The 26,128-nt window shown below is 37.8% G+C and overlaps 1 protein-coding gene across 1 annotated transcript in view; it reads left to right on the forward strand.

The window, feature by feature from the left end:
• Positions 1-26,128, forward strand: part of chodl (chondrolectin) — a 136,400-nt gene that overhangs the window by 16,798 nt on the left and 93,474 nt on the right. Inside the window, 1 exon segment of the mRNA XM_069189725.1 lies at positions 19,460-19,617. Coding sequence (XP_069045826.1) covers positions 19,460-19,617 — 158 coding nt within the window.

Consider the following 26,128-nt stretch of genomic DNA (forward strand, 5'->3'; position numbering starts at 1 on the left):
AATATACTGTATAAAAGCATTGATTCTTATGGAGTGTGTTCCGCCTGGGATTCAAAAATTTATTTTTTTTAATCGCATATCTAAGGAAAATTGCAGTATAACTTTGTTCATGCACAAACAGTGGCATGTTACATTATAATTTGGGTGTGTCCTCTTGCCAGAAAGCTCTAAATTGCATTTTGAGTGCGGTTTTTGACTTTTTCTAAATTGCAACCCATAAATAAAGCTGATAAAGTTTAGACTAACTGTATTCTAAACTGTATTACAACAGCACATTGGACAATGCAACGTAAATTGCAAAAATACACTTGGAATCTGTCCAAGCCTTCCTACAAAAAATTATTTAAACTGCGACACTTATCATTCATCTCTAAATAAACTTTATTTTATATAGCGTTTTAAGCGAATAGGTTATTAGATTGTTCATAAACCTAATCGCTTTTTCTGCATAAACACAGCGTGATTGCTCTCTGAAAATGCTTTTCCTTTATATTTAGGCTCAGATTTCAACTATAGATCATATTATTATAAACTTTCTTGGAAAAATGTATTTTATGTAAACCATGTTTGCTATTAATTCATTTAGGGCTAAAATACTTTCATTGTCTTCCAATCGAGTTGAGTTGACATTAGAAGCTTGCCACGCCCGGACTGTTACACCAATGCATTAGCATGTTAAAGTGATTTTATTGAGGAGCCTAACTACCAGTTAACACTGTACTTCCTACTTTGAAAATACCTGTGAAACCGGTTTAATTTGTCACAGCCAGCAATCCGGCAGAGAGGGGGTTGTACTCGTAAAGTAGAAGCAGGCGAGATTTCCAGCGAAAGACACCCCCTCAAAAACCCGGTAAGTACAGTACTAGTTAAGAAAGGCGAGGCTCCTCAATGAAATCGCTTTAACATGCTAATACGTTGGTGTAACAGTCCGGGCGCGGCAAGCTTCTAATTTCAACCCGACCACGGCGAAAGGAACCCTTCTTTCATTTGAAGACAATGAACATACTTTAGCCCTGAATGAATTAATAGCAAACGTGGTTTACATAAAAGCCCTTTTAGCCTTTGTCACTAATGAAACAAAGGTCACTAGCCTTTGTCACTAATGAAACCACTAAATAAAGACATAAATATAAAAATCTTAAGATTTTTAAAGTACATGACTTTGCTAAAATTTATTTGAAAATAAAAACGATTACAAACACCAGGGGAGAGAGAGAACAGGGGAGGGATGTTGGTTTTACATAATGGGCTATGGAAATGAGGTCTGTTTGGGAATATGGAGTTACATGTTCTGGCTGTTTGTGAATTATCGTTGTTGAGTATGGAGTGTTGAGGTATTGATTTTGTGTAATGCTTTATGTTGAAGATTGAGGTGGATTTTGTTTATGATAAAGAGGATAAACTGGGATGGGAGGAGGGTTTGGTTTTGCATAAGGGGCGGGAGTATGATAATTGGAGGAATTTGCGTGAGTATAATGGTTTGATTTATTTGATTTTGTATTGTGGTCGTTATCTATGTTTTTGGTTGGTATTATGTTTATATGGTTGTTTTTGTTGGTTGGTTGTTATTATGGTTATTAATAATATGATCTATAGTTGAAATCTGAGCCTAAATAAAAAGAAAAAGCAAGTGATTAGGTTTATGGGCAATCTAATTACTTATTCATTTAAAACGCTATATAAAATAAAGTTTATTATTAATTTGCTGGACAGAGCGGTGAACATTATTATGCATAAGACAAAGATAACGATCCTGATCAGTTTAGAAATCTGTGTACGCTGTAAGGTTTTTACTTCTTAAACTTTTAAAATACACGTTTCGAATAGAAAGAAATCCTCTTCCTGGTACATATTATATTAGCAGAAAAGCTTAAAACTACCACTTTTTCACACGCTATTTCACATGTTAGTTACATTTAATTTATTTATATATTATATATTTATATCTCTGACCAAGGGAAACATTTCATTTTTTCAAAGAAATGTTTGTTAATAAAAGACTTATAGTTTCAGTGGGATTCGATCACAGACCGTGTGACATGGGAGTCGGGAACATAACACACAGCACCACCGACAAGGTCACATGGAGACTGCTGAAAAAGCACTACAGAAACATTATCGACAGACAATGTACAGCGTGTACTATTCTTGTGTTGCGGTACATGAATATGATTATATCGTTATTAATTTCGTTAGATAAGGGATTCCATATTATATTCCCTTTTAATCAAATTCTAAAAGTATGCTTGTTGACTCCGGTATCTCTTTAGTTAAAGACTTCGATGCTTAAAATGTTTAGGGAGAAATGGAATACTGGTGTGTATTTTTTACTTTAAAGTACCAAGACCAGCCATATACTGTATGTTTATGTTCCAAAATGAATATCGTTTATGGCCTTCGCAAGCGTTACAGTATGCTCCTATTCTTTTTATGCTCAGCTACTAAGATTTCCCTTCAGTGGTAAAATTCAATATCTACAACGGGCACAGTAAAGATGTTTACTGTACTGTAAGTCTTTCTACGACAGACCAATGGACCAAGAGTGCCCCTGTCGGTCAACCAATCACGTACCGCGGTACCCCGCGTCATCTTGCGTCACGATGCGCGACGCCGTAGCCAATTACCTCTGGTACGTTACTGTACCGCACACTTTGAATGGCTGCATCTGTATCTATAACAAACAAATTCTGCCTAGGGATGTTGTTTTACAGCAAGAAATTATGTTCTGTCTGTACAACTGAAACACATTTTGGAGTACTTTCACAATGCTTTTAACAATGCCCACATCGTTATTGACAATGAAAATGTCTCTGGAATAGGCATAGTGTATAAATGCTAAAACGGAGGCTATGGAGAAAAAAAGGACCACATCTGCAATGGAAAGCAACCAGTTTGACATATACAGTAAAAAGTGACATGTCTGGAGCATCAAGTACATATCCAACAGTGTGAGCTCATGTGGGGGCTGCTGTGCTGGCTGTGGCAAAAAATAAAGCGCCATTTTTCATTCTATGTCTGAGTCACTGTATCCGTCCTCGCCAAACCTGAAAATACCACATTATAAACCCCCTTAGGCTGGGCAAATGATTTTTTTAATTTTTAAAAAAGAAATCAATAATAAAGATATAATGATGTGTTCCTGCTTAACTTAGACATTGCATGATTTTAACAGGTATAAAAACAGGTTTCGATAGTTAATAACCACTTTTATGCATGAGAAATGGGTGATCTCTCTTCCTCGTAATCAGTTAAGTACGCTGTAAGTTTCACTTTTTTCTCTTTTCTCTTTTTGCACTCGCTGTGATTCGGGCACAGAAGGGTTAAAAAGAGGTCAGATAGGCAGAGGGATGGGGAGGGGTGAAACTGTTACCTGTCCTTGATAGAGCGATTAGAAAATAGGTGGATTTACACCTGTGAAAAGCATTCCAATTTTAATGTGATATGGAAGACATTATTCATAATAAATTATCTTGGACAGTCTGTTAACTGAAAATTTATAGAAGAGACACATTGTGTATTGCCTCTTTTTACGCTTAGAAGAACATTCCATTGTTAATGTGACACTGAAGATATTATTAATAACCTTTTAAATCTGAAGCTGTTAACTGTACTAAGCTGTTAACTCAATACTAAGTATATTAAACATGCACAGTAAAGAGATTAAATGATTAAATAACAACCAATGCACCACAAGTGCCCCTGTAGGTCATTTTTGCCAGCCGTCAGAGGGGAAGGCAGCACTGAGAGAGAGAGGAGGTGCAGAGCTCAGTATTACACAATGGCTGTTCTACAGAGCAGAGTGAGAATGGCACCAATTGCATCTGCATTCATAACTTAGTGTTTAAAATTAAACAACGTAAATGTAAATAATTTTCTTTGACTTCTAAGTCCCTTAATCATCATTAAGCACAGCTTTCTCACCACTTAGACTACTTTTTAATACCATCTTTATACAAAGCAGGAACTTGTTGTACTTTCTAATGACAATACATGTGGAAAGATTACAGATTTTAATCGTCTTTAATTTTGTTATACATTTTAGTAAAGTTTAATCTATACCAACTCCACAAAACTATTCTCGGTTGTATTTCTGAATGTTATATTACACTTAGTTCATTGTTTTAAATACATCTAATTATGAAAGTTAGGTGTTAGCATAAACTATTAGTAATCAATAATATTAAATTTAGCACTGTAATAAATTGTTACACTTCTCCCCACATCTTGTATAAATATATTTTCATTGTTCAAATATACATTAAATCTGACTATCATAAAATAAGTTAAATACAAAATTAAAGAAAAAATAGCTCTGTGTAGTTGGCCCCCCTACAGACAGCACAAACGATGAAACCCACCTCATTCGTTAGTGTTACGTTTGTGCCGTTGAAAGTAGCGTTTGTGCTTCTTTCGTTTCCAAGATATAGCGCCTTTTTTTCCGGGGTCGTAACATCACTCAGCCCTCCTACAACGTCGTAAGGGAACCGGTCTGGTTCAGTTATTAGTGCTGTTTGTGCCAGTTTGTGCCATTGAAAGTAACTTCCCAGCTTCTTTCTTTCCCGAGATATAGCGCCTTCTTTTTTTGGGTGTGATGTCACTCAGCCCTCCTACAATGTCGTAGGGGAACTGGACCGGTCTCAATCATTAGTGCTGAGTTTGTACCGGCTTGTGCCATTGAAAGTAATGTTTGTGCTGTTTTCGTTCTCGAGATATAGCGCCTTGTTTTTCCGGTGATCACGTGACCATGCACTGTGACTTTGACCTCCAGTGACCCTGTCTGCTGAGTTCAAGCGCTTTGTTACCGGCACGAGAGTAACAGTTCTGCAACTTTGTTCCTCTGTTTGCCCTAGTGAGGATATCTCTAATATCATACCCGAATCAGAAGAGTTGTGGGTGTAGCCTTAAAAAGCGAATATTAGCAAACAATTGTATGTTCTTACAGAGAGGCTTTAACGAACACATCTTAATACCTCGTAGCAGTGTCCTTTTATAAAAATCTGAAGAAGTAATCAGTTTCGCATTGTCTCCTTCTTAATAAACATAGGCATCAAGGGACATGTGAAGATTCAACCTGTCAGCATTTGAGCTGTCGCCAGAAAACACCTGGTTTCAAATCCTGATCACTGCTGAGGGACAATCTTTATTCAATTAAGAATTTAAGTTGTATACTCTTTAGACTTTTAAATTTAAACTGTGTATTACAGCATGTTAATCATTATACATTAAAAATGTGGTATATTTTATGAAAGCAAGATTGCTCAGGTGGACAAAAGTACACAACCTATCACCTTTATCATAAATGTTTTAATTATGCAGAAATATCTTATGCATCAAAGTCTTTACCGAATATATTATGAATAGTATATTAATAATGAATGACCTTGGAGAAACTGGAAAGTGGTCCACATTCTTTGTAATTGTCTTTGTAAATGAAAAGACTTTATTTTTTCATTGACAAAGAGTAACACCACAGCATTTCATTGATCTGATCACACATTCGTTTCCAATCATACAAAGTAAGTCTTGCCTTTCACATGCTCATTTATTTTAATTTAAGAACATAAACAAATTACTGTATGTAAACTGTACTGTATATGGCTGGCCTCTATGCTCACCACCGCCCACAGATGCAAGTGCAACATACAGTTCTCCCAGATATGCAACCGTTGCTCATCAGTCAAGAGAAGGAGGGGGGGTTGTACTTGCAGTGCATCGGCATAGATGGGAAAGCCAGAGCCGACCACTACGCCGCCATTATTAATACTATTAGATATTAGTAGTATTAATAATGAATGACCTTGGACAAGCTGTAAACTCAATGTATTGCCCTGTTCCACATTCTTTGTAACCATCTTTGTAAACGAAAATATTTTATTTTTTGTATAGCGCCTTATTGTGCACGTTTTAGTATTGAATATTTATATGGAATTTTACCACTGAAGGGAAATTTTAGTAGCTGAGCATAAAAAAAATAGGAGCATAACGCGTATGAAGGCCATAAATGATAATAATTTGGGAACGTAAACATACAGCATTATGTAAACTATGGTAGTTTAAAGAAAAAATACACACAAGTATTTCATTTCTCCCTAAACATTTTAAGCATCAAAGTCTTTAACATGTGAAATAATGTGTATAAAAAGTGTTAGTTTTAAGCTTTACGGCGAATACGCTCGATACCGGAGTAAACAAGCATACTTTTAGAATTTGATTAATAAGAAATATAATATGGAATCGCGTATCTAAAGAAATTAATAACAATATAATTATATTAATGTACTGCAACACAAACGGTAGTACTGTATACGTACACTGTACGCATCAGTGAAAAACCGGAAGTTTTTTAAAAAAAGAATTAGCTCACTAATACTGTAGTTTTCTGTGGAGACTGTGAACATTCTCACAAGTCTTTTAAATACATTTCAGAAAAGTGTAATCCATACTGAAAAGCTGTATTTATTAAATTCAAGTGTGGTAAAAAAATGGCTTAAAAACGACATAGTGAGGGCTGAGATGTGATTGAGATGTGCTTGTCACATGAGTGCCTCAGCGGTGTGATTGCTTAAGTAACTGACTTATACACCTAAGGTTGAGTGTTCAAACCCAGCTGTTGCCATCAGTTTTCTTTTAAAAACTAAAATAGCTAATATTATTGGGATTATATTGACTTTTTTTATATTTCTAAATATCACAACATGTTATTGTTGTTTTTATCCTGTAAAGTGCTTTGAGAAGCCACCTTTAAAGGCACTATATAAAGGCGCTATATAAAGGCACTGATTCTTATGGAATGTGTTTTCTTTCTTCTTTTTTTCACCATGGAATAAACCTATTACTTGATTCTTATGGAAGCCCGATTCCGCCAGGGATTAAAAAAAAGAGGAAACTTCCCATTAAAAAGAGGAAACACTTTACACTTTAACTCTTCAGTTCACAGCGAAATTTCACCAGAGCCACCCACTAATAGTTTATGCTAACACCTAACTTTCTTAACACACGGCGCCCCCCCGGGGGTTCCAATTAGTGCGTGATTACGCATCAGTGAAAAACCAGAGGTTTAAAAATAAAGAATTAGCCCGCTAATAGTTTTCTACAGCTACAGGCAAAGTCATCTATAGAAAAAAGTTGTATTTAATACCACTCGACAGCCGGCTGGCTGTGCTGAAAAATAGATACAAACTGGTTTAACAGCTCTGTTGTTTTTATCCCATAAAGTGCTTTGAGAAGCACCTTTAAAGGCCCTATACAAAGGTGTGTATGGCTGGTCTTGCTACTGTATTTTAAAGAAAAAATACGCACGAGTATTTCAATTCTCCCTAAATATTTCTTACATGACTTATATGTAGTTAATGTCTTATATGTAGTTAATACCACTCGAGTGGTATTAAATGCAACTTTTTTGTATAGATGACCTCACTGACGCGTAATCACGCACTAATTGGAACCCCTGGGGGGGGGGGTGCCGTGTGTTAAGAAAGTTAGGTGTTGTGGGTAGTGGGTAGCTCGGGTGAAATTTCGCTGTGAACTGAAGAGTATAAAAGTATAAAGTGTTTCCTCTTTTTAATGGGAAGTTTCCTCTTTTTTTTTAATCCCTGGCGGAATCGGGCTTCCATAAGAATCAAGTAATCAGTTTATTCCATGCTGAAAAAAAGAAGAAAGAAAACACATTCCATAAGAATCAGTGCCTTTATATAGCGCCTTCAAAAAAGCACTTTACAGGATAAAAATAACAATAACAACAACAACAACAATATTGAATTTCATTGCACTTTGACAGATCGTCTTTAAATCGATTGTTGATTTAAATTTTGACAGTAAATGTTTATATTGTAACGCATACAGCCTCCATTTCTTTATGAAAATTTAAAAAATAGTTTGCGCAGCCTGAGAGGGGGGGTCTGCTCTCATTGACAGCTGACACTCCTCCATACACTCAAGTGAAAAATTAATAACGCCAATGTAAACGTCATATTTACAATTTGTTGAAGTTCTCTAAAACTTTCTCAGTCAAGTATGATCGTTTACCCAGGGAGCTGTGTAAGCATGCGTAGGTAGCAAAAGATCAGCTAAACTGGGAAGATGCTACACCGAAGATATTATTAATAACCTTTTAAATCTGAAGGGAGATCTAAAGGGATCCCCACACGATACCAGTTCCTGCTTCTGGAGCGATTCAGAGGGAAAGACAGTGATAAGTATTCGTTGTTATTAAAAAATGACTTAGGTTCAAACATGTTGTGATATTCAGAAATATAAAAAGTCAATTAATTGTCCATAATATTGCTATTTTATTTTTTCAAAGAAATGTTTGTTAAAAGAAAATTAATGGTGCTAGCTGGGCCATCATGGCACTTAGACCATCACGCCACTCGCATGGTCACATGACAAGTGGTGAAACAGGTTTGTGTTGCAGTACATGAATATAATAATATCGTTATTAATTTCTTAAGATATGGGATTCCATATTATATTTTCTATTAATCAAATTCTAAAAGTATTCTTGTTTACTCCGGTATCGAGCGTATTCGCAGAAAAGCTTAAACTACCACTTTTTATACACACGTTATTCCAGATGTTAGTTAAAGACTTTGATGCTTAAAATGTTTAAGGAGAAATGGAAGACTGGTGTGTATTTTTTCTTTAAGTACCAAGACCAGTCATATACAGTTTACATAATACTGTATGTTTTTGTTCCAAAATTAATATCGTTTATGGCCTTCACACGCGTTATGCTCCTATTCTTTTTATGCTCAGCTACTAAAATTTCCCTTCAGTGGTAAAATTCCATATACATTTTCAATGTTAAAAAGTGCACAGTAAAGACATTTAAATCTTTCCACGACCAACCAACGCACCACGAGTGCCCGTCAGTCAACCAATCAAGTACCGCGGTATGATGCGTTATGACCACATAGCCAAATGACTGCATATGTAAATCTCTAGTTGTATATCCTGCAATAACTCAGCCAACACTTAAATCCCCAAAAGCTGCTTGCGTTCTTTAAATCACAAATATCATATGTAAATACTGGCCATGTAATATTCTGCATTTTGGAATTATAGTTTCTATTAAAGGGAACTAGAGAAATCAAGGCAGGCTTTTTTTTTTAGAAATAATAATAAATAATAATAAATAATAAATGCACATCCTGTTCACTGGATAAATTAAATCCACACTGAGCAATCTCCAATATGTTCAGAATTTGACAGCCAAAATCCTGATCGGGATGCATTACACCTGTATTCAGGTCCTTGCAGTGGCTTCCTATCAGGTTTCGAGTTAACCTCAAATTCCTCATCCTCATTCAGTACCTATCTGGCTAATTATCTGTCTACGCCCCACCTTTGTCCGTCTGCCTCTGGTCTTCTAGCTGTCTTAAAGAACATCTACATTCTGACAGGACCTTCTCTAGCTGCACCCCAGAGCTCTGAATTTGAATCCCCAGTGATGCCAGTCACCTACCCTGAGTGCAATTAAATCTAACCTCAAAACCTTTCTTTTCAGAAGACTTAGTGTCTGTATCTGCTTCATTTTCTAATTTTAGTAGCACTTCTAACTGCTTGTCTTTTTTATATGTATTTACTGTACTTTGTAATCTGTGGTCCTTATAACTGTTTTTACATCTACCGTATTGCTTTGAGATACCACTTTTAAAGGTGATATATAAAATAGTTTTTTTATTATTGCTATAGAGAAACATGATCAGATTTTCCCTGGTTCAGAAAATAAGATCTAAAGTGTACTAGTTTGTCACTCTTCTCATTCCCTGTTTGCTAAATGGCTTTTCATACTAATCTGATCAATCTAACTGCCTATTTTCTGTCCTTTCTCTATCCTGCTAGATTTACAATTGCAAACATTTTTCTTCTTGAAATGACTCATTTCTTAGTACCTGTTTTCACTGTTAAAATCTTGCAGCAACTCTGCAACAAAATATACACTTAGCTCAACCTGACAGTTCATCCTGCTACTCACATTGAATAAATAGTCTTTAGATTTCTATATTTATGTCTTTATGTAGTGGTTTCATTCGTGACAAAGGCTAAACTTTCTTGGAATAATGTGTTGCGAAAAACTGACTTGCTTTAACAAAATATATTTACAAATCCTTTCGCCTGGCAATCTACCTGAATGCCCAACTATCTGAGAAGCCCTCCATGAAACCATGTTTTCTATTTATTTATTTAAGGCTCTCTGACAGAATTGCTGTTTTTTATGTGTGCTAATTTTCTGATTCCTCACTCATTTCATGTTTGCATATTCTTTTGTAACATACAGCTTTCTGTGATTTATTTGTTTATCTAAGCAAGCAACAAACTTTTAGGTTATATAGTCCTTGCTTGCTGCTTCAGACGTCATTCGGTGTTATGGTAAGGGGAGGGGGTCATGGTATTTGGCCAGTTAAAAAACCCTGGCCAAATGGTCAGTTTAAGATTATGCCCCCAGGGGGTTCCTAGCTCGCATCTGGAATCCTTATCAGTTAACCCCCTTTCCTGCCATAAACCCCTGTTGCTTAGAAGTCTAATTTTCAGGCAGAACTGACTTAAGTTAACCCTTTTTACATCTTGTCTCTTACTACATTCCCCCCTTATAAAATATGGCATACGTCAGGACTGCCTATTTTTACACATACAATGTCAAGGCAGATCTTTCCTTTTTAGATGTACAGGCATGCATTACCATGACATTGTGCGTTCCACGGTTACAACAAGATGTTATTGATGTTTTTGTACAAGTGATAGTTACAATTATACATATAAAACAACCCTAATCCTACAAATACATAAAGTCCTACTCCAGGACCAAAACGCAGACCTCAGCCATGTGGAGATCTATCGTCAGGATCTTGGAATAGCAATATTGATCCAGCTTCGATTATATTTTTTGGCTGATAGATATGCCAACACCGGGAATGTATTGATACCATATCCCCAGTAATGCTCCTCAGGCCTAACAAGCACACTGTTCGTCTAAGGAAGCATCAGACACAGAAATGGTAACAACATCCTTCTTTCTGTTCACTCAGTCTCTGGTGCCGTGGGTCGGTGAAAGTGCGATGCGCGGATCCAGCGATCTCATCCTGTCACTCAGATGGCACAATCAGTAGTTAGTGGCACTTGATATGGTCCCTCTCAGCAGGATTGCAACGTCTGGCAGGGTATCTCTTCTTCACCTACACCCACTCGCCAGGTATCCGGTCGTGTATCCCCTCTACTGGAGGTCCCCAAGCGTCCAGCACCTGTTCACGAGCCCTGTGCACCGCTTCAGTTAACAAACCTACAATACTTTAATAGAGAGTTAGTAAATTCATCAGTGCGTTAGCCAAACTTGGCCTCCAGGGAGTTTCTTTGGCTGCCCATGATGATCTCAAATGGGCTCAGTCTCACAGTTCCGTTTGCTCCAGCCTGCAAACCGCACAGGACTGCAGGTAGAGCATCTACCCACGGTGTTCCTTCAGTTGATATTTCCTTAGTTGGTCTTTCAGACTCTGGGTGATGGGGTCAATGTGACTTCCAACTTACCCCTAGTGAGGCAATTACAGCCTGGCACACCTTCCCAGTGTCGTATGCCCCTAGATCAGTATCCAAGGGACAGGGCAGTCCGTACCATGGGATCATCTTTGTCATACACTTGGGTATGTGCCAGCCCACATCCCATCATCATACAACCCCACATTCTTTACACATTTGTTCTAACCACTATTAAACATCTATTAAAGGCCTCAACCTGAATTCTCCCTTTTCCCCAATAGAGGTTTCACAAGGGTCTCAGACTCCCGCTCTCCCAGTGCCGCTCGTCTGGCATCTGCATCTGCATGGTTGTTACCTTGAGTTACTGGAATTCTTCATTTATTGTGTTATTTACACCTTACTCAAGCTGCTTCTGTTGGCAGCTGTAAAACTACAAATCAGTTCAGAGACAAGCCCAGTATTCTTAACTGGAGTCCCTGCCGTTGTGAGAGAATCCTATTTCTCCATAGCCATCCAGAATTGTGGCCTACATGCAACAAATACATACATTATATACATATACAGTAACCCTTTAACATCTTTCTTTTTACAATCTTCCATCAGTGCTCTTAATTGGCTTGCAGCGCTGAGGCAGTGGAGGGGCATTTTTCCGATTGTTAGCACCTTGAATTCTGTTGTAACAGCTCAACCTGTTCTCTGTTCTCCCTCATGCATCAGAGAGGACCCATCAGTAAACAGTATTATATTTTCTTAAATTTTCACGGTCCCCCACCTTTTGGCTACAGCATCTAATGGTATAATAGTGCCTACCTCCATGCTCCTGCTTCAGCACAGCTGCCCAGAACCCTTTGTCCACACTTACAAAGGAATGGTTGATCCATCTGAGGAAACCCCAGTCTCAGCACCTGTAAGAGAGCTTGTTTCAAATTATTACAGGCGGCTTTTGCTGCTGGAACCAAGGCAATCTTGTCCTTGTACTGCACTCCCCCCTCAAGCAGATCTGTTAAAAGTTGTGCTCACCCCATAAAAACATTGCACCCAGGCCCTGTTAAAATTACACAATGCTCGACACAAAAGGGCCTTATCATAACTGCTTAATATTAGACACTCTAAACCTGAAGCAACTCAGACTTGTGGGTTTCCTCGTCAGGGGAAGCACTCAGAATACCATCAACATCCTGAGTGATCACAGTCAGTTGAAGCCACTTGATACCCTGTTCTGGATAGTCATTCTTTGTAATGCATAATATTCCAACCCAATAGATCTGGGATAAAACCACCCACATTCGTGTGATAAGTGCACGTGAATGTTAAAATCTGGTACTCGGCAAGTAAAACTTGCTGCCCCAATACTCCTGTGGCTACCTGCCGTCTTCCCATATACATTACTCTATAGCACACTGTTGAACAGAGGAGTGAAACAAGCATGACAGTAGTGCTCCAGTATTCCCTAACAGAGAAACCAACACTCCATTAATGGTACATTTTTATCCACTGGACTGGGACAGACTTAGGGAGGCTACAAGGGATTTACAGGATCTAATCATTAGGTAAACAGATCTTCTCACAAGACTGTTTATTCTCCCCAGTCTCGATTCTAAACCTACAGCGTTTCAGCATGTCTGGTTTCGAGACATTTGAATAAATCCAAATTGTTTCTACTATTACAACTAATTGTATATACATACAAAAACTGTTTATCTAACTCCTTTTACGTCCACCTGTACTGTACTTATACGTTTCAGATGCTCTTATATTTTCCAATCTCCTTAAGTTGATTTTCATTGTCTCTTTAGTTACGTCTCTAGCCAGTCCTGCTGGCTAAACACACTCACACCGTCATTTAGTATACAAAAACTCACAGTTACACACATACATGCCGGCACACAAATTCATAAAACACACATACACATCGAGAATATATTTTTCTCTTCGTACTACAATGTGCTGTATTCTTGTTTCACTTTTACATGAATCCTTTTAATTCCTGAAGCGCACTCCAGGTTCGCTGCATTCCTAATTTCGGCTGCGGTACTTTAGCCCACCGGTCAATATCTTCCGGTTTTGGATTTGATCATATGGGGGAATCAGGGAAGGTAGGTGTGAGTGTGAGAGTACAGGTCTGTGGGCGCCCTCTGTTTAAGAAGGGAGTTCCTGTTCCGTCTCTATCACACTCGTACCAGGTGTCATCCCATTCAGACCCCCTGTCTCCATATGGTCAGTGTGGGAATTGATCCCAATTATTTTCATTTCCTGCCTGTCTGTTGCCCTATGGGAGGGCAGGATATAACACATTAACTAGTGCAGTGCGACCAGGAACTAATTCTTTTAGTTTCCGATTCACCTGCACTGCCTCTTTCCGCTTTTGTTCATACTCTTTCGTAGCGAGTAAAGTATCTTTTCTTCCGGGTTTTTGTTTTCCCTGTAAACACACTTTTAAGAAGTCACATCCCAATTTCTTTTTTTTTCTCTCATGTATCTGCCACCACTGGTGCCGGCCATGCACCAGGGTGGGAGCTACATGCTTGTGCTTTTGCCAATCAATACGCATATGCTTTCTTTACAGGCGTCTTCGCCCCAAACTCCCTCTGACAAACTCAGCTTTTCCCATATTTTTCTCCTTCTTTTCCGTCAACTTACACTTCTCCGATATATAAACGGACCCTTCCATCACTTTCTCAAACCATCAGTTAGTACACATGTTCGGTCTCTTTTACTTTTGCCGTGTGTGAGCTAACAGCTCATACAGTAGGGGGATGCTTTCACTTGAAAAACCTGTGCATTCCTGCACTTATTCAGCCAAGGGCGTCTGTTACCTCCAGATCTAAATGCCTCTCAGAGACTTTAGAGAGGACTTACAACACACTGTTCACAGGTAAGGAACGAGACCTAGAAAACCCCCTTTCTTGATCAGTAATTCACTATCCCCAGAATGCCAGCATCGCTGCTTTTGCCCCGGGGTGGACTTACACACTGAGCTCAATCAGGGCGATTCTCGGGTCTCAATGTCCTTTAAATCCTGCTACTTAATGCTTTGCTCTTTTATTATGAGGTGTGTTCATGTTAGTGTTGTGCGTGTGTATATGTATTCACAAACAATGAAAACACCAAAAACATACATATATATATCTTCTACTTCTGTTTCCTTTAAAACAAAAAACCATGCCACGCCAATCTGTTCACGATCAAGGCGTAGCTAATCTCAGAACCCCGGGCGCAATTAAGGCCCACACCGATCTTGAGCCTCAGAACTCCGGGCGCAATTAAGGCCCACACCAGTCCTGAATTACGTGCATTTAATGCACCACTCAGCTCCAGAACTCCGGGCGCAATTAAGGCCCACACCAGTCCTGAACTTCGCGGTAAAGGTCCAAAACCCGTTCAAAAACTCCATGTGCAATTAAGGCATACACCAGCTTCAAACGCCTGTACACAATACCGCGGACCGCCTGCCAGACCAAATTCTGGGCTTACAGCAAACCACCCATTACATACACTGTGTCTTCCCCGGGCCAGAGGAATTCAGGAACTCACGTTTACTCCGTCATCTTGGGCGATTCTCGCAGGGAACAGAGACTTCCCAATCGGTCAGAGAGAGTCAGGACTTTTTTTTAAAAAGAAGAGTCCTTGCCCTCTTAGTAATGTGAGCGCTCCTCCGTCTCTCCTGCCGCTGGGAAGTTCTGCGCCTTCTGGAGCATCTGCCGACTACGCCAAATTTGTTGTAACAGAAAGAATAAGGTTCTGGATCCCGAGATGAAGTAAAACAGATTAGTTTATTGCATGCAAGGAACAATAAAGCCAAAGTTTTGTTTCCCGCAAGAAACAACAAAACCGAAGTATTGTTCGATGTGCCAGTACAAACTTTTAGGTTATATAGTCCTTCCTTGCTGCTTCAGACGTCATTCGGTTTTATGGTAATGGAAGGGGGTAATGATATTTGGCCAGTTAAAAGACCCTGGCCAGATGGTCAGTTTAAGATTACGCCCCCAGGGGATTCCTAGCTCGCATCAGGAATCCTTATCAGTTAACCCCCTTTCCTGCCCTAAACCCCTGTTGCTTAGAAGTCTAATTTTCAGGCAGAACTGACTTAAGTTAACCCTTTTTACATCTTGTCTCTTACTTCAGTATTGAATATTTATATGGAATTTTACAACTAAAGGAAATTTTAGTAGCTAAGCATAAAAAGAAGAGGAGCATAACGCATCTGAAGGTCATAAACTATATTAATTTAGTAACATAAACATTATGTAAACTGTAAATTGCTGGTATTGGTAGTTTAAAGAAAAAAATACATACCAGTATTCCATTTCTCCCTAAACATTTTAAGTGTCAAAGTCTTACATGTGGTTATTTTGGAAACATTTTTACGTGCTCCTCTGACCATATTACTGTACGTTTATATTCTTTGTGAGAAAAGTGATAGTTTTAAGCGAATACGCTCATACACCTTAATCGGCTCTGTACCCCACAATAACCCAGTTACAGATCCTGTCTGGGAGAGCGCTCGCTCAGGCGGAACCTTTTTCTCCGGGGGAATCGAGCACTCCGGATTCTGTCTGTCAGGAATGTTCAGGAGGTCTCTGAGTCTGAGAATGTCCAGGAGGTGCTCTGAGGGGCTCTTCGATGTAGGAGAGAGGGACTGGCAAGGGAGAAGAAAATTTAATTCCTGTACTTTAATAAGCCTGGCCGCTACATCGGAATAAACAAAAGGGCAGTGGTGGACAGTTTGCTATTTTGTCAGTAATCTGATAATCTTTTTAAAAACTGTAGAAAACATGATTTTATTTCTCTACGGAATGGGTGATAAGTTTAAAAAATTAAAGTGTTTCAAATGTTTAACAAAGAAGTAGTGTAGTCTGCAAAGGAACAAGTAATAGGTATATTCCATGCTGAAAAGAGAAGAGAGAAAATGCAACATTTTGGCTGTGAAGACTGATGCAGGGAACAGGGAGCAGTTTACACAAAAACAGGTGATTTCTCCAGACTGAACATCCGTTTCGCAGTGATTCAGCGGCGTTCCTAATCCCCGCCCTGATCACTACCACTCCCTTCCTGCCCCTCGCCAGGCGCTCTTCACCCGCAGCGTCAGGCAAATGCACTACGTTCATGTAGGGCTTTTGGGGGTCATGTTGGTTTGCGCCCTAGACCCTGCACTAGAGCTGTGTACATACAGTACGAACATGTGATATTTAGAAATATAAAAATGTCAATAGAGTGTCCATAATATTTGTTTTTTTAGAATTGTTTATTTGTTAAAAGAAAACTCATGGCAATAGCTGGATTTGAGCACCCAACCGCAGGGTTATAAGTCAGTCACTTAAGCCATCACGCCACAGATGCAGTGATGTAATGTTTTAAATACTGAAACAGCTGTACACATATTAATAGAAAGTCTTATACTACTGTTTGTGCTACAGTACATGAATATAATTATATCGTTATTAATTTATTTAGATACGTGATTCCATATTATATTTCCTATTAATCAAATTCTAAAATTATACAATTGTTTACTCCGATAATGAGCGTATTCGCAGAAAAGCTTAAAACTATCACTTTTCTCACAAGGTATATAAACGTACAGTATTATGGTCAGAAGGAGCACGGAAAAACGTTTCCGAAATAACCACATGTAAGACTTTGATGCTTAAAATGTTTAGGGAGAAATGGAATACTGGTGTGTATTTTTTCTTTAAACTACCAATACCAGCCATATAAAGTACAGTTTACATGATATGTTTATGTTCTTAATGTAGGCATCCTCTCACGAGGTACCAATAAATGTAGGGGTTTTGTGCATTTACTGGGACATTTATTAATTGTAGCAGTAAGTCACAAAATGATTCTTTGATGGCTATTAAAAGACCAACCTTGCGGGATAACTCAGCATGCACACACGTGGATACTAATACACAAGAATACATTTATTAATACATAAAATGTGCATATAAACATAACAGATCTTATCGGTGAGAGTTAGCAGAATACAAAAGGTATATATTCAATCATATAGAGTTACAAACCAAGAGGGACATACATTCAGTATACCATTCATTTAGACCGTTTCGTAAATGAACTTGGTTACAACTTGTACACTAGATACTCAAAAGCAAGTACATCACTCGTAGGAATTAAATTGATATCAACTAAGGTTGAGGTAACAATTGAATTCTTGAGCTGTAATGCAGAATGTTGAATACTCATCCAATCTGGGTGATCTCCCGTAGACACAAAGAAACAGTGGCAGGCTGTTGCTGTGTCCAATCCGTGCTCTCTGGCCTGGATCGGCGTGCGATGTGGGAGGAGGGAGAGATTTCTGCTGCGACGCCCTGTTGATGCTTTCTGAAGAACGGCTAGTTAGTTCTGGCTAAATAGCAACAGTTTGAGCACATGAGAAAAGTGACTGCGGGTCCAAGTAGGTCACACTCTTTAGACAGGTAGAAGACTGGTTCGTTCCTGATGTAGTGCTAGTCCTGAATCCTGAGATTCAGCTGTCCACAGTTCCGACCGTAGTTCTCTTGTTGATCAGGTGAGCTATCGTGGTGGGTTCATGAGAATTGCTGCTGGGCTAACCTTCGGGTGGATCCTTTGGTTACGTGCTGGCGACTCTTAGAACAAAGTAAAGTCCTGACACTCGGACACACTGGTCGTTACGTGATTGTCCAAGCTGAGTCTGAGAATGTCCTGGAGGGGCACAGAGGAGCCCTGTGCTGCCTGTTTTACCTGGAGGAACTACGGTCGTTCATTGGTTGAAAGTTTTGTGGGCATTCGAGACCCACATGGGGTTACCCTACCCTACCAGTTCCTGATTGGCTGATGATGAGTAACAATGCACTCTGACCTTAGAGTTGTAATCAACCTGGGATGAGACTCTCCCTTGGAATCTCCCAGACAGTAAGGCAACAGAGATGACCATTGATTAGGGTTGCTGGAGAATCTCAGCACTGGGAGTTATTCCTTATCAGGACACTCTATCAGCTAGAAAAACATGTTAAATGTGAACTAAATGGAATGGCCTCTCTGTATCCAGCAACACTGAGATGAGAGAGGGAGATTGGCAAGGGAGCAGCAAACTTAATTCCTGTATTTTAATAAGGCTTGCCGCTATTCTAAATTAATATTGTTTATGACCTTCAGGTGCGTTATGCTTCTCTTCTTTTTATGCTTAGCTACTAAAATTTCCCTTTAGTTGTAAAATTCCATATAAATATTCAATATTAAGTGGATTAAAACAGATTAAATTATTAAATCTTTTCACTACCGACCAATGCACCTAGAGTGCCCCTGTCAGTCATTTTGGTTATTGTATTGGTTTGTACCGTGCACTTTGAATGGTTGCATTTGTATGTATTATGTTATGCTACTGTTTTTATTTTCAGCTACCAAAATCACAAGCTACAGTATAATTATAAACTTTTTTATAAATCCAACTGAGCAATCTTGCTTTTATAAAATATACCTATACCTTAATTAGTTCAATATTTAACATGCTATAATACACACTTTAAAATTAATAAAAGTCTAAACAGTATACTATTTAAATTCTGTAATTGGAAAAATATTGTCCCTCAGCATTGACCCAGAAATCAGGCAATTTTTGGCAACAGCCTAAATGCTCTACATGCCACGTTAAGCTTTCACTGCTCAACTGGTGGTTTTACAAAATAGTGCAGCCCCACATCTAAGTATTTTAAAAAAACTGTGGTACCCAGCAGCCCCTGAACTGCAAGCTACTGCAGTATCTCCTGTGAATTCTAAATGGCTGGGTCTGTAACATTGTGGATTTTATCTGAGTCTGTTAATTAACTATGCAACATTTTTCTCTCAATCTACTGTGACAGTGTACTGTCATCTTATTCCATTTCCATGTGCTAACTGTGATTAACACATTTACAAGAAAATTGATTACATTTATAATAAAATTATGTAAATATATGGAAATTATTAAAAGTACCGTGCCTATTACTATGTAATATTTTTCTTCCAGAAACTGGTATTATGATGAGCCATCCTGTGGAGGGGAGGCTTGTGTGGTGATGTACCATCAGCCAACAGCACACCATGGCCTGGGAGGAGCCTATCTCTACCAGTGGAATGATGACAGGTGCAATATGAAGCACAACTTTATCTGCAAGTATGAACCAGGTACAGTTCTTTATGTTTAGAAAGATAGGTAGACAGATGCCTAAATCTTCTACATTACAGGTGATGTAAGTGCTTGCATTGTTCAGTGGCTGAGTCTCATTAATTCTACTGTTAAAAATCCTTTTTTTTCATTAGTCATGCTATAATTATTGGATCTAAAGCTAAGTTGATATTTGTTCTGGACTTCAGACATTATTCACATGTCATCCCTATCTTCTATTAATGCAATCACATAAATCTTGCAGTGTGGCTAATGAGGTTATGTCTTCAAAGTCAGATTTTCACATATGTTCTAAAGCTATTACAATAATCTTTATCAGAGTTCAAAAAGTTACATTTATCTTGGAAACAGCTGAGCAAGCAGCCTTTTTTCTGGATGCCACTAACAATAAAAACCATATTAACCTTGGGGGTAAAATCTTGATGCTAGTTAATTAGTATTAACATTTACCAAGTGAGCCCTTTGGATTAAAAATGTATGAAAGGCAAATTAAAAAGTACTGAACATTTGGAATACTAAGCAGAAATGTTATATTCTTGTAGTAAGGCTTGTCAGTCATGTTCAATACATACAGTAGGTGGGCTGGTTTTCTGGTGTTTCATTGTATTCTTAAAGCCTAAAGCCATTTGGTTAAACAGCCTAATAGAGCTTTCTATGAAGATACCATCTATTAAAACAATTTATGTATTAAACCTATTCGTGAGCAATTATTATGTGTGTACAGTATAAGTTTTATTTGACATTAGGGTAAAAGCATCTGTCTATGTAGGTTCCTTCAGTTAGATTTTGTAGATTTTGTATTTTGTATTTTAAACTCAAAAAGAGATTCAACACATAAAACTTTATTTGAAATTTACTTATTTTCAAGACATACGTTTGTAAATCAAGGGAGTGTATAGGTAATTCCTTAAAAAAAAACAGGCCAAAGATCTAAAACAAATTTCCATAAGACAGGGACCCAGCAGTTAAACCCGTAAAAACCCATCTAAAAACATTGACAGCAGTTATTGCTGACAAAGGTTTTTCACTGAATAGTGACTAACAGTAGTACTGTATGTATTCAGTAAATTTTTATTTACATATTTTGCAGACATTTAACTTTCTTCACAGATGAAATTATTTTGTGTTTATTATCACCAAACCAAATAAATAAATAAATGTTTGTTGTTTTTAATTGTTGTGTCATACAAATGACAAAGGTCAGGTGTCTGTGTAGTAGAAGTATCTTCATTTCATATGCATATGGGCTTGCAACCACCGAAGTTGAAAATAAATAACTAAAGATGGTCTTTTATACCGTGGGACAAACAAGCTAAAGTGACACTCCCCCTAATAGTTAATAAAACAGAATTATGTCTATATACAGATGCAGCCATTCAAAATGGGTGAGGTATTTCGCGGCATACCCCGGTGGGCGTGTCGCGGTATCACGCAGTTCACATGTGCCACGTGGCTACCTATCCGGCGTCGCCTTGTAAAACCGCCAGGGGGAGCTTAACCTCTCATGTACAGCATTTGAGCCTTTAATTTTGAACTGTGTATTACAGCATGTTAATCATCAGTCATTAAAATGTTGGTATATTTTATGAAAGCAAGATTGCTCAGTTGGACAAAAGTACACAACCTACCATTATCAGAAATATTTATGCTTCAAAGCCTTTACTGAAGATATTACTAATAGTATTAATAATGGATGACTTTGGACAAGCTGTATACTCAAAGTATAATTTCTTTAGCACATTTGTACAAGCACTTGGAATCTGTCCAAGCCATACTTTGTCAGGCATTTTGTTTTACTTCAACGGGCATAAAAACTTCCTTGCTTTTAACAGGGCGTTTCATAATTTCTAACTACGAAAATGATTTAAAATGCGACACTTATCATTCAACTAGAAAATTAAAATATCCCAAGGATCCTCAAGAGCACAGCAAAGAGTGTATTAAAAGACACTTATATTTATCAACGCTTTCTTTTCCGTATACCAGATTTTATGGAACCACTTCAGAGGGGTGTCAGCCAGTCAGATTCCAGGAATCGGTACTTTAAAGGAAAAATACACACCGGTATTCAATTTCTCCCTAACGATTTTAAGCATAGAAGTATTTAACTAGCATGTGAAATAGCGGGTGAAAAAGTGGTAGTTTTAAGCTTTTCTGCTAATATAATATGGAATCGCGTATCTAAAGAATTTAATAACGGTATTCATGTGCTGCGACAGGGCTGTGTAGGGCTGTTTCGCCTGCCTGTTCATGCGAGCTGTCTTGTAGCCTACTGGTCTAGGTGCGTGACTACCAACTGGCAGGTTCTGTGTTTAAATCCAGCTGGTGCTGGACTTTTCTTTTAACAAACATTTCTTCGAAAAAATAGAATAGCAATATTATGGACAATCAATTGACTTTTAGATTTCAAAATATCACAACATGATTGATATTTGCGATATTTTGAACATATCTTCCCTTCTGACAGCGGTTCCTGCTTCTATTGTGTGTGTTTGTGCAACAGAGTAAATTTTTATAGAGAAATGGAGGCTGGACAGTATGCGTTACAATATAAACATTTATATTGATTTAAATCGTGTTCTGATTTAAATCACAAACGCGTGTTTAATTATATGTGTTTTTTAATCATAATCAGGCTAATGCAACATAAATTGATACAGTATCTTTGTCTTCTAAGTATCTTAATAAACTTTCAGCATAGCTTTCTACCCGTCAAGATTTATATTTCTTGGGATTTTGGGATCAAACGTGGAAGGATTAGATTATAATCGTTTTTATTTGTCAAATACGTGATTGTATTTCTGAATGTTATGTGACACCTACAGTAGTTCACTGCTTTAAATACATCGAATTAAGAAAGTTATGTGTAGCACTTTAGATCTTTTTTCTGAACCAGGGAAAATCTGATCATGTTTCTCTATAACAATAATAAAAAAACTTTATTTTACATATCGCCTTTAAAAGTGGCATCTCAAAGCAATACAGTAGATCGAAAAACAGTTAAAAGGGACCAAATTTAATACCAGACAATCGCAAACGCGTTTTCAATAAAATTATTTTATTCATTCAGCAGTTTGTGAGAGGGACATCCAGCAGAGAGAGACACACACACCAGTTTTCATTGATAAAATTGTTTTTTTTTCAATTCCTCTTGTCTAACAGGAATGTCTTGTTTGTGGACAGACTGTTAGACTAGAGGAAAAGACTGCCACCTCCTACGAAGCATTAATCGCGTATCTAAGGAAAATTGCAGTATACCTTTGTTCATGCACATCATTATACAGTATCTCAATTTGTATTTCGATAAAAAAAATCGTTTGCCCAGCCACTACTGTTGTTATTGTTTTTATCCTGTAAAGCGTTTCCTTTTTCTGTGTTTTCCATTTCCTTTTTCTGATCACTCGCTTTCTGGATGCACATCTCACCTGTCCTGTTCTTTGTTTTCCTGGTTTGCTGATTATGCCTGCTGCGGTCCACTCCTACCCTCACACCTAAAGAATACTATTTATATATTAAAAATAATGGCAAAACAGAAGTTCACTCTTTCTAGAACATACCATCCTATGGACACTCCTAAAATGTATAAAATAGTGTCCACAGCATCTCATAATAGAGGCAAATGGGGAACTACAAACTCATTTCATACAATGCCGTCCATGAGGGGTTAAATACAGCCTGAGAGAAATTAATTTCCGGATAATTTAACGGCTGTGATTTCTGGAATATGTATTATCCCAAATATTTTCAAAAGAAATTGAATCATTTCAGTGAATGTGTGCCATTCAAGTACCTGCTCCAGACAGTAACCACTGCTAAGGGTTTATATGAAGCTTGCATTAAAAGACTTTAAAAAAATGTCATGTTCCCATAAAAAAGTCATGCCTTGGAGTATAGACCCCCAAAGGAATGCCATAGACTCAAACTGCAAAATAAACACATACAGAAAGAAAGTTTTTGTATTGTAATTGCAAATCCTGGTATGGGTGATTGGTATGACTTTCCTTACAAATCTCTTATTAGAATTTAAATTTCTCTGTAACTCCAGGTCAGAACAGAGAAAATGTAACTGCCTTAAGGAGTTTATGATTATGAAAAATAGAAGGATAAGCATGATACGTATATCTTCTGTCATTTTCTAAGTCATGTTACTGAGCACCAAATCTTATTGAGAATATGAATCCATTTAAGGTTTATACCATTAAAGTAAAGGTTTATTCCAAGCTGAAAATGTTTGTACCAGACTTTTTTGAGGCCTGTTTAATTGTGTCTGAAGTCTGATGTTGTTAATTTTATTGTTAAAAAGATCTATGAAAATGTCACTACTAAAGTTAGCTGGTACTGTTGGTATTGTAAGTGGCAAGTAGAGCTCATAGTTTACCACTCCTGTCTTTCTGAGCAAGGAAGAGCTCTTCATCTGCAACATATCTTTATGAAAGCGACCCTTTAAGAACAAAACAAATTCCATAATTTGGAAACACCGTGGCTGAGTCATTCATGCCTACCTCAGACATTGTACTACACTCATACTGTAAGTACTTCACACAAGTGCCAGACATCTTTTTCAACCTTCACTTTTGCAAGTGACAGAACTATAACAATAATTTATTATTAATTACTGGCAAAGGATTGTGTACAGCATATAAAAATTCTCACATACACATACTGTATATCATTAAAACCTACACTTGTTCTCTCAAATCTATAAACAATAGTTTTATATATTTATTTATTGGAAACTAACAAGTGCACAAAAACCAGGCAGACAGTTGGTAATTCTGTTTGATAGGTATGCTCAGTATTATATCAGGGCAGTACCAGGACCGTTCAACACTCTGTAATGACTATAGGTTATTGTGAAGTTAAAGGGAACTTCAGAGATTGTGCACTTTAAAAGTGTTTAATAACCTTGCAAGGTTTTGTTGCTTTTAGTTATCTGTCACAACTTTTTTTTTCCTTTGAGCAGGAAAAAGCCTGGATGAATTTATGAGAGATTTAAATGGTTGAGCATGTGAGTTTGAGGTAACATGCAAATGTGTGTTTCATGCATGAAGCACAAGATATGATATGGCGGCAGATGGTTCACTGAAATTGCTGCTGCAGACAATACAAGGTACAGTATAAAGCTACTGTAACTGCTTATCATTTTTGTCAGAAGTATGAGATTTTATTTTGAAGATGGGTACAGTACAAAACAAATGTTTTCACATTAAAGGACACATCAGTCTTCTGCATTTGGAGAAATTAGCTTTCTAATGTAGAGTATTGAGATTATTTTATTTCAATGAAATTCCTCCAAAATTTAACTTCTGGACATATACTAGAGAAATTGAAGATTGAAGACTTTTGTTCAATGTTACATGTTGTGGCCTGAAAAAAGACACAGGCACATCCTTGCTTGTGACCTAATCTTCTTGCTGAAGTGTCAAGAAATTCTGCTAATAGGCAAAATCCCTACTCAGCAAGCTGTGTGAATTGTTATGTGTAATGTTCAACCGTATCCATAAACTTTGGATAAATTAATTGCTTTGGAAGTACAGGGGTATGACTCATATTCATTCTATTCTATTTCGCCACAAAAGCCTGGCAGAACACTGAAGTGCTTTGTGAACAGCTGTTGTGAATGGCTATGAGTTACTAGTAGACCAGCCAGCAGCCATATCACCCTGCAACTTACAACTGGCAACCCACTGAAGCTAAGCAGGTGTGAGTACCTGGATGGGAGACCTCCTGGGAAATCATAATCAGGCTAATGCATTTCTACATTTTCTGTATGAACCAGCTTAGAGGTTCATACAGAAAGACAGCTTGTGTTTAAATTGAGTGTAAGGTAATTTATGCTTCTAAAGTCATGGTCAGCATTTATTATTGTACTGTGCTGTAAACTTTTTCTGTGCCCAGTCACATTATTTTATAGCGTTTTTATTGCATTATTAAATCCGGTGGCGCTGTGTGTTAGTTTCCTGACTCCCATGTCACATGGTCTGTGATTGAAACCCATGGAACTATGACTTTATTTTTTAACAAACATTTCTTTGAAAAAATGAAACGTTTCCCTTGGTCAGAGATTAAATAAAACCTCACTCGCACCAAACAAATTTATATTTCTAAATATCACGATATGATCAAATTTAAGTCTTTATATGCTCCTATTCTTTTTATGCTCAGCTACTAAGATTTCTCTTCAGTTGTAAAATTCAATATCTACAACGGGCACAGTAAAGACGTTTACAGTAAGTCTTTCTACGACAGACCAAAGGACCACGAGTGCCCCTGTCGGTCAACCAATCACGCACCGCGTCATGATATGCGATACCGCAGCCAATTACCTGCGGTACGTGTCTGTACCGCTCACTTTGAATGGCTGCATCTGTACGGGTGCAGCCATTCAAAAGCACAGTACAACCCTGTACCATGCAAAATTACCCACAGTTCACCGCTTTGTACTGCAGTACATAATTTGGGCAGTCGAAATGACTGACAGGGAAACTCGTGGTGCATTGGTTGTTAGTT

This window comes from Lepisosteus oculatus, chromosome 5 (genome assembly GCF_040954835.1).
Source record: "Lepisosteus oculatus isolate fLepOcu1 chromosome 5, fLepOcu1.hap2, whole genome shotgun sequence".
In the NCBI taxonomy this organism is placed as follows: domain Eukaryota; kingdom Metazoa; phylum Chordata; class Actinopteri; order Semionotiformes; family Lepisosteidae; genus Lepisosteus; species Lepisosteus oculatus.